Raw genomic sequence first — 9,389 nt, 5'->3', positions numbered from 1 at the left:
TGTTGTAACATTATATGGGGCAGAACCAATACCACTCTGATTGTAACAGTACAAAAACTACAAAACTTTGCTGATGGATGAAACCTGGCACAGTGCGACGGTGTGTGTGTGTGTGTGTGTGTGTGTGTGTGTGTGTGTGTGTGTGTGTTGCAGACGGAAGAGTGTGAAGTGAGGGGAGCCAGGAAGTATAATCATGATACCCCCATCCTTAGAGAGCTTTAGTGGCTAACCGTAGGAAATCTAACAACACTTAACCTAGCAATTACTATATTTTAAGAATTACATAATCTGCCACAGCACATCCAGCCTCCCAAGACCGTCAACAATGTAACCTTCAGCACAACCAGGCAACGAAACAATTTACGTGTTCCAAAAGTCAACACAGACACGGGGACCAGATCACCTTCAGTAGCAGGTCCTGAACGATGGGCTGAGCTGCCACCATATATTAAAGAGTTTCATTACCTATATATATTAAAAGCAACACTAAAAGACTAACTACTGAGCAAAACTTAGGTGTATGGCCTCACAACCAACACAAGAACAACTCTACCTCAAAGTAGTGTTGTCTTAAACCATTCACTTCATGTACAATGTATACCCTATCATTATTATTTACTCTTAGCATGTAAGTTCAGTGTGAGGAGAATAATCACCTTATGTGGAAATAAAGGCTTTTCATTTTAACTTTAATTTTAACTCTCTCTCTCTCTCTCTCTCTCTCTCTCTCTAAAACACACACACACACACACACACACATTCTCTCTCTCTCTCTCTCTCTAAAACACACACACACACACACACACACACACACACACACACACACACACACACACACACACACATTCTCTCTCTCTCTCTCTCTAAAACACACACACACACACACACACACACACACACACACACACACACACACACATTCTCTCTCTCTCTCTCTAAAACACACACACACACACACACACACACACACACACACACACCTTGCAACACGCGTTCTCTCTCTCTCTCTCTCTCTCTCTCTAGCACAGTTGGTCTAGAACATTCCTAATATCATCGAACTTCCCCGAACCATCATCACAAACAAGAGTCACGTTTTGTATGCCAATGAGGGGCATTGTGGCGTCGTCCTCTCCCAACAGCCACTGGATCTCACACCCACACGTCAGCTAGAAGAGAAAATAGAGGTTAGAAAGTTAGTTAGAAAATAGAGGTTAGAAAGTTAGTTAGAAAATAGAGGTTAGAAGGTTAATTAGAAAATAGAGGTTAGAAAGTTAGTTTGAAAGTTAGTTAGAAGATAGAGGTTAGAAGGTTAGTTAGAAAATAGAGTTTAGAAAGTTAGAAAATAGAGGTATGAAGGTTAGTTTGAAAATAGAGGTTAAAAAGTTAGTTAGAAAATAGAAGTTAGAAGCCTAGTTAGAAAAAAAAGGTTAGAGGGTTAGTTAGGAAATAGAGGTTAGAAAGTTAGTTAGAAAATAGAGGTTAGAAATTTAGAAAATAGAGGTTAGAAGGCTAGTTAGAAAATAGAGGTTAAAAAGTTAGAAAGTTAGTTAGAAAATAGAGGCTAGAAAGTTAGTTAGAAAGTTAGTTAGAAAATAGAGGTTAGAAAGTTTGTTAGAAAGTTAGTTAGAAAATGGACGTTAGAAAGTTAGAAAATTGAGGTTAGAAAGTTAGTTAGAAAATAGAGGTTAGAAAGTTAGAAAATAGAGGTTAGAAAGTGAGCTAGAAAGTGAGTTAGAAAGTGAGCTAGAAAATAGAGGTTAGAAAATTAGAAAATAGAGGTTAGAAAGCTAGTTAGAAAGTTAGTTAGAAAATTAGTTAGAAAGTTAGAAAATAGAGGTTAGAAAGTTTGTTAGAAAGGTAGTTAGAAAACAGAGGTTAGAAAGTTAGAAAATAGAGGTTAGAAGGCAAGTTAAGGCTAGGATTGGCTTGTTTGATGGGTTTATGTTGGGTTGGGTTGGGTTGGGATAGTGTGGCGCTGGATAGGGTTTGACTGGAGGGGAGAGGAGAGGAGAGGAGAGAAGAAGAGGAGGTAGGAGAGGAGAGAAAAGAACAGGACTGGATAAGATTGGATAGGACAGAAAAGGAGAGGAGAGATGAGGGGAGGAGAGGAGGGGAGAGGTGAGGGGAGGAGAGGAGGGGAGAGGTGAGGAGAGGGGAGGAGAAGAGAGGAGAGGTGAGGAGAGGGGAGGAGAAGATTAAAAAGGAGAGGAGAGACAAGGACAGGACTGGATACAATGAGATTAGATAGGATTGGACAGGAGAGGAGAGGAGAGGAGAGGTGAAGAGATGAGAAGAGTGGAGAGGAGAGGAGGGGAAAGGAAAAGAGAAGAGAGGAGAGGAGAAGCGTGGAGAGGAGAGGAGGGGAAAGGAAATGAGAAGAGAGGAGGGGAAAGGAAATAAGAAGAGAGGAGAGGAGAGGAGAGAAGAGGAGAGGACAAAAATTAAAAAGAGAGGAAAGGAGAGGAGAAGAGAGGAGAGAAGCGAAATGGACAGGAGAGGAGAGGTAACATTACACAAGGATGACGTGGAGTGTGTGAAGTGAGGTGAGACATTACATCAAGGTAAGTCACATAATTAATTTCACCTGCACAGGTTATTTACAAGGTGGGTAGGATAGTCGGCTAGTCTGTCTGTTTTCACTGGATGGAACTGGGCCACTCCCTTTGCATAATGTGGCTGAGGCAATGCAATGAGGTAGAGTGAGGTAAGAATGAGTCTCCTTGGTTACTAGTCAGATCAACCCTCCGATCTGACTACACCTGGCCATCAACTGAGCTAAAAGGGTGGCTGAGGCAATGCAATGAGGTAGAGTTAGATAAGAATGAGTCTCCTTGGTTACTAGTCAGATCAACCCTCCAATCTGACTACACCTGGCACTGAGAGAGAGAGAGAGAGAGAGAGAGTTCACGTGACATATGGTTAATTTGAATTGCTGTTTTTATGAGAGAGAGAGAGAGAGAGAGAGAGAGAGAGAGATTGCTCTTATTTCGTTATTACTGTTTTTAAATACCTTTCTTGTGGGCTCCATAGGAAAGCTTATTATTATACTTATCTATCTATCTATCTATCTATCTATCTACTATTTATGTATCTATCTACTCAGTTATTATCAATGTCTATATTAACTGAAATAGGTAGATAGAAAAAAGAATTGATTACAACACGCCTTTCAGTTGATGGCCAGGTGTAGTCAGAGTGGAGGCTTGATTTGACTAGTAACCAAGGAGACTCATCACTACATCTTTTCCCATATAACAAAGATCCATAACTCCTTTCAGCTCAATTGATAGCCATAGTCAGAGTGAAGGCTTGATTTGACTAGTAACCAAGGAGACTCACTGAATAATGTAGTTGTAGGAGTGGACCAGTTCCCTCAGGTAAATACACACAGGTCAAAACAACATTCAAAACAACACAAGCAAGACAATATCCATCAAGACAAACAAGACAAGAAAAATATATATGGAGGCGTGACTGCATCGAGAAATTTGGAAATGGGGGGGGAGGGGTCGAGTCAAAAATTCTTAGGGAAATTTTTTTGGGGTGAATTAAGGTTAGATTGTTGTTGTTGTTGTTGTTGTTGTTGTTCAGTATAGGTTCGTCAGAGTGAGCAGACCCATCGACGGAAGGTAAGGGACTCACTCGGTTGTGTTGTCTCATGGATTCCTTACACCGTTGATGTGTGTGTGTGTGTGTGTGTGTGTGTGTGTGTGTGTGTGTGTGTGTATGAGTGTTATGCAGTGCTCCAGTATGTGTTTTATGCTGTGTGTGTGTGTGTGTGTGTGTGTGTGTGTGTGTGTGTGTGTGTGTGTGTGTGTGTGTGTGTGAATACTACCCAAATCAACCCCAATCTAACCTAGCCCTTGATGAGGTATGGCTATTATCATTATTATTATTATTATTATTATTATTATTATTGTTAGTAGTAGTAGTAGTAGTAGTAGTAATCACCTGATATAAACCCAGGTCATTTTAATCACCTCTAACCACACCTGTGCTGGGGGGGTAGACAGGTGAGGGAGGGGGGTTTACCTAGCCTGGCCTTGGGTTCCTTCTTTCTTACATATAAAAACATAAGCCTTACCACAATATTTTCCGCAATAATGGTAACTCCCTCGGAAAGAAGAGGAAGTGTAGTGCCTTCGCTGAACTGGGTTATGCCTGTGTTATTGCTGATTATTATAGTGCCATCTGCCGCCATACCTGAAGGGCGTTATTATTATTATTATTATTATTGTTATTATTATTATTATTATTATTATTATTATTATATTATTATTATTATATTATTATTATATTATTATTATTATTATATTATTATTATTATTATTATTATTATGATGATTATTGTTGTTGTTGTTGTTAATATTATTATTATTATTATTATTATTATTATTATTATTACTGTTGTTATTATTTTTATTATTATTATTATTATTATTACGATTGCTATTATTATCATCATCATCATCACCATCACCACTCTTATTCCCAGTACTACATGACCCCAGTGAAATGACACCATATATAGTAATTACACACACACACACACACACACACACACACACACACACACACACACACACACACACACACACAGACAGAAAAGAAAAATGAGAACAGTACTAAGGGGAAACTACTCATCATGGAAAGAAGTGACTAGTGGAGTACCACAGGGTTCAGTGCTGGCACCAATCATGTTTTTAGTGTATATAAATGATATAAACAGTAACACTGGAAATGAAACCTATCTAAATATGTTTGCAGGTGATGTAAAAATACAAAGGAGAATTACTAACACAGACTCTTGTAAAGAGCTACAAGAAGAATTAAATAAACTTCATGAATGGAGTAGTACATGGCAAATGGAATTCAATGTGGACAAGTGTCATGTAATCAAGTTTGGTAAAAGTGGAAAAAGACCTGATTGGGATTATAAGTTAGGAAATAAAACCCTATACACATCAGAAATAGAGAAAGACCTAGGTGTGATTATCAATAACAGACTATCTCCGGCTGACCACATCAGTGAGAAGGTACGGAACATGTATACACTGCTTGCAAATATGAGAATAGCATTCACATACATAAATGAAGACATGCTAAGAAGGATAATATCATTCATCAGACCAACCCTGGAGTATGCATCAGTAGTCTGGAGTCCTCATCTCAAAAAACACATAGACAAGATTGAAAAAGTTCAAAGGGTCGCTACAAGATGGATACCAAGCTTAAAGGACCTAAGCTACGAAGAAAGACTAAATAAACTGAATCTACGAACACTACAGGAGAGAAGGAAAAGAGGTGACATGATAATGCTATATAAGTGCATATCAGGGAAGGAGAAAATAGACATAAATGATTACTTAACATATGGAGAAGCATCAGCAAGAGGACACTGCAAAAAACTGCATAAGAAGAGAGGTGATAAAGACGTAAGGAAATTCAGTTTCCCAGACAGAGCAATTGATCAGTGGAATGCACTACCGAATGAAATAGTGTGTGCCAAAACAATTCACAAATTTAAGGATATGTACGATAAATATGGTTTAAGACACGGGACAGTACGAGCTTGACTCATTCCTGTAGAGATACAATTAGGTAAGAACAATTAGGTAAGAACACACACACACACACACACACACACACACACACACACACACACACACTCACCCTCAACTTGGGGCATCGTGGTGAGCGCATTGGAGCTGATGTCGAGCTGGTGTAAGGCGGTGAAGCTCAGGGCACCATCATCAAAACTCGCTAACTGGTCGTTGTTAAGGGAGAGCGTCTGTAGGCCTGGTGAGCCGACGAAGCTGTTCACCGGCACCTGTGAAGAGAAAATAGATAGATAGATAGATTGATAGATAGATAGATAGATGGATGGGTACAAAGATAGACAGATATACAGAGAGAAAGAGAGAGAGAGAGAGAGAAAGAGAGCGAGAGAGAGAGAGATAGACAGACAGACAGACAGACAGGCAGACAGACACAGACCAGCAGACAGACAGACAGACAGCTACATAAATAGATATATAGATTCATACAGATAGATAGATAGATAGACTGATAGACAAGAAGATGGACAGACAGACAAAATGGCAGACAGACAGAGGGACAGACAGACATACAGAAAACCACTCAGTACACACACACACACACACACACACACACACACACACACACACACACACACACACACACACGAGAAAATAAAAATGATTACTTGAGGTGACTTGAGAGTGACTGAGAAGGTAGATAGATAGATAGATAGATAGGTAGATAGATAGATAGACAGACAGAGAGATAAACAGATAGATAGATATGGCACTCAAGTGGTTAGAGAAGTGAACCGCTGTGTAGAAGGACGTGTGTTCAATCCTTAGGTGGGGATATTTGACGATGTGTTAGAAATATGAGTGTTGGGACTATGGCAAAGGACTCCTGAACCTAAACACGAGTTCCACAGGGCAAAGCATCCCCTACGCACCCCGAGGAGGTTGGTGTGGTGGAGGTGGAGGGCGGACAGGTGTGACAGGTTCAACGGGCTAGGGAATTCGGTATCCTGAAGGCAGCGGATAGTCAGAGTCACCAGGGAATCAGACGCCCAGGCAGGAATCTCGCTGCAGTTCACCGACAGCACCGCCTCGCGTAACTCCGGCAGCTGCGTAAGCTCGGCGGCTGTAAGAGAGACGAGAAGGAGTATATTTTCACCTATCGGCAACGCGAGGCACCTGCGGCATCCACCCAGTAGCCAAGCCTACTCATATTTACTAGCGCCTGCTGCTACTATTACTGTTGTTGCTGCTGCTACCACTGCTACTATTACCACTACTACTACTACTACTACTACTACTACTATTATTACTAATACTACTACTATTGATAATAATAATAATAATAATAATAATAATAATAATAATAACAGTAATAATAATAAGAATAATATTAAAAATAAGAATAAGAATAAGAATGATTAATAATAATAATAATAATTATTATTATTATTATTATTATAAAATAATAATAATAATGTAGCAATAATAGTACTACTTCTACTACTGCTACACCTACTACTACTACTACTACTACTACTACTACTACTACTACTACTACCTGCTTGTACCACCTTTCTGTCAGTAATTACCTGCTTGTACCACCTGAGTAATTACCTGCCTGTGCCACCTGTCTGGGAGTAATTACCTGCCTGTGCCACCTGTCTGGGAGTAATAACCTGCTTGTCCCACCTGTCTGGGAGTAATTACTTGCTTGTACCACCTGAGTAATTACCTGCCTGTGCTAAAAAGAGGGGGCCTTCACGCGGTGGCACTCATGTAGGCCACTCCACTGCCACACAAACGTCCCTCAACTCCCTCCCTATCCCCCGGAAAGAAGATAGAAGACTGTAGGGCCCAACTTCAGCCTGCAGTCCACTGGGTTCACCTCTTTCCTCTTCTTCTTTTCCTCCTCCTCCTCCTCCTCCTCCTCCTCCTCCCTCCTCTTCTCCTTTTCTTCCTTCTTCTTCTTCTTCTCTTTATCTCTAGTTCCTCTACTTTTTTCTCCTCCTCCTCCTCTCCCTCCTCCCCTTCCTTTCCTCCTCCTCCTCCTCCTCCTCCTCCTCCTCCTCCCTGTACTCACGCAAGGGGAAGTTCGGCGTAGGGTCTGAGAATTCCATGAAGGTGAGTTCTGTCTTGGAGGGAAGGAAGGTGTCTGGGTCCACGTCAAGGAAGTTATTGCTGAACATGATAACTTCTCTGAACATGAAGCCATCCGGGAACACAGCTGCGGTCAGGGTGTCTCTCAGGTCGCTGTTGCTGATCTGAAACGGGAGAATAAGACAAGGATAGCGCGGGTTTAAAATACTGTGCTTGTGAATTCGTAGGCTGGCAGGTGTGGGCTGGAGTGAGGTGGGAGGAGTGTGTGTGTGAGGTGTGTGTGTGTGTGTGTGTGTGTGTGTGTGTGTGTGTGTGTGTGTGTGTGTGTGTGTGTGTGTGTGTGTGTGTGTGTGGGTGTGTTTTATGCAGGGAAGAAGGAACCATCTATCTATCTATCTATCTGTCTATCTATCTATCTATCTATCTGTCTATCTATCTATCCATCTATCCATTCGTCTATCTATCTATCTATCTATCCATTCAGTCATCCATTCATCTATCTATCTATCTATCAATCCATCCATCAGTCCGTCTATCTATCTCTCTACCTGCCCATCCATCCATCCGTCTATCTATCTCTCTATCCATCCATCCATCTATCTATCTATGTATCTATCTATCTATCTATCTGTCCATCCATCCATCCATCCATCTGTCTATCTTTCTATCTATCTATTTATATATCTATCTATCCATCCATCCATCCATTCAACCGTCTATCAATCCATCCACCTATTGTAGAACCGAAGCATAAGGTCCAGAATAAACCACTTGCGAGCAAGCGTCACTCACCTGCAGCCTGCCAAACTTCTTAAAAGGAAAATCAACTTGGAAAATATCTACAAGTTGCTGGAAGGAGTCAAGGTTTTGGCAGTCCATAAACAAGTTGAGATCATCGTCAGCATAACACGTGCACGGAGCGATTGCTGCATCTTCAGGGCACGGCCAGGCGCGGGGGCTGTGAGGGAGTGAGAGAGTGAGTTACAGAGATGCAGTGGTGTGGTTAAAAGGATAATAATGATAGTAGTAACAGTAGGAGTGGTGGTGGTGGTGGTGGTAGTAGTAGTAGTAATTTTAATAATAATAATAATAATAATAATAATAATAATAATAATAATAATAATAAAAATAATAATAACAATAGTAATAATAATAATAATAATAATAATAATAATAATAATAAAAAGAAGAAGAAGAAGAAGAATTACAGTAACAAACAGAACACGGTAAAATTGTCCAAGTACAATTTCAATAAAGAAAAATTTCCCAGAGCCGTTGCCTACCATAAGATGAGCTATAAAGGGACCCTGAGGTGAAGGTGACTGATCTTGTGCCTGTCACCTTAGGTCATCACAGTCTATAAGTCCACAAATTTGGTGGCTCTGGCTCTAATCCTTCATGGAAAATTAACTGACCTCCCGAATATCAGGGCAAGTCGCAGTGTTTGACCCCAGGCGATCTCAGAGAATAGTCCACCGATTACACCCTACTCCTCTCCCCACTGGGTCCGCCTTCATTAGAGCTCTACAGTATTATAGTAAAATTTCAGCTTCCTAGCCTAAGCGGTTGTTGAGATATCGTGGCTGACTTACTCCTCTGTGTTCCGGACAATATCTACATTTGGCCAGAAGAGGAGGACAGTTGTGCGTCTAAGCTGATCAAGTGTGAAGGCTCTGGGAGAAAATAACCTTTGAAATATCGCAGTTTTAAAATAAGCAAGAATAATAACATTGA

General features: G+C 40.6%; 1 protein-coding gene across 1 annotated transcript in view; it reads right to left on the bottom strand.

The window, feature by feature from the left end:
* Positions 1–1,019: 1,019 nt before the first annotated feature.
* Positions 1,020–9,389, bottom strand: part of LOC145406042 (oplophorus-luciferin 2-monooxygenase non-catalytic subunit-like) — a 14,076-nt gene continuing 5,706 nt past the window's right edge. The window contains exons 3-7 of the mRNA XM_080277229.1: positions 8,448–8,613; positions 7,639–7,819; positions 6,491–6,681; positions 5,681–5,830; positions 1,020–1,166 (exon numbers count right to left, since the gene is read on the bottom strand). Coding sequence (XP_080133355.1) covers positions 1,020–1,166; positions 5,681–5,830; positions 6,491–6,681; positions 7,639–7,819; positions 8,448–8,613 — 835 coding nt within the window. The remainder of the gene's footprint in view (positions 1,167–5,680; positions 5,831–6,490; positions 6,682–7,638; positions 7,820–8,447; positions 8,614–9,389) is intronic.

The sequence above is a fragment of the Coenobita brevimanus genome, chromosome 69 (assembly GCF_032717465.1).
Source record: "Coenobita brevimanus isolate Jiangsu-jjx chromosome 69, ASM3271746v2, whole genome shotgun sequence".
Classification (NCBI taxonomy): Eukaryota; Metazoa; Arthropoda; class Malacostraca; order Decapoda; family Coenobitidae; genus Coenobita; species Coenobita brevimanus.
The sequence above is the reverse complement of the archived record's forward strand: the minus strand, read 5'-3'. Positions and strand labels throughout refer to the sequence as shown.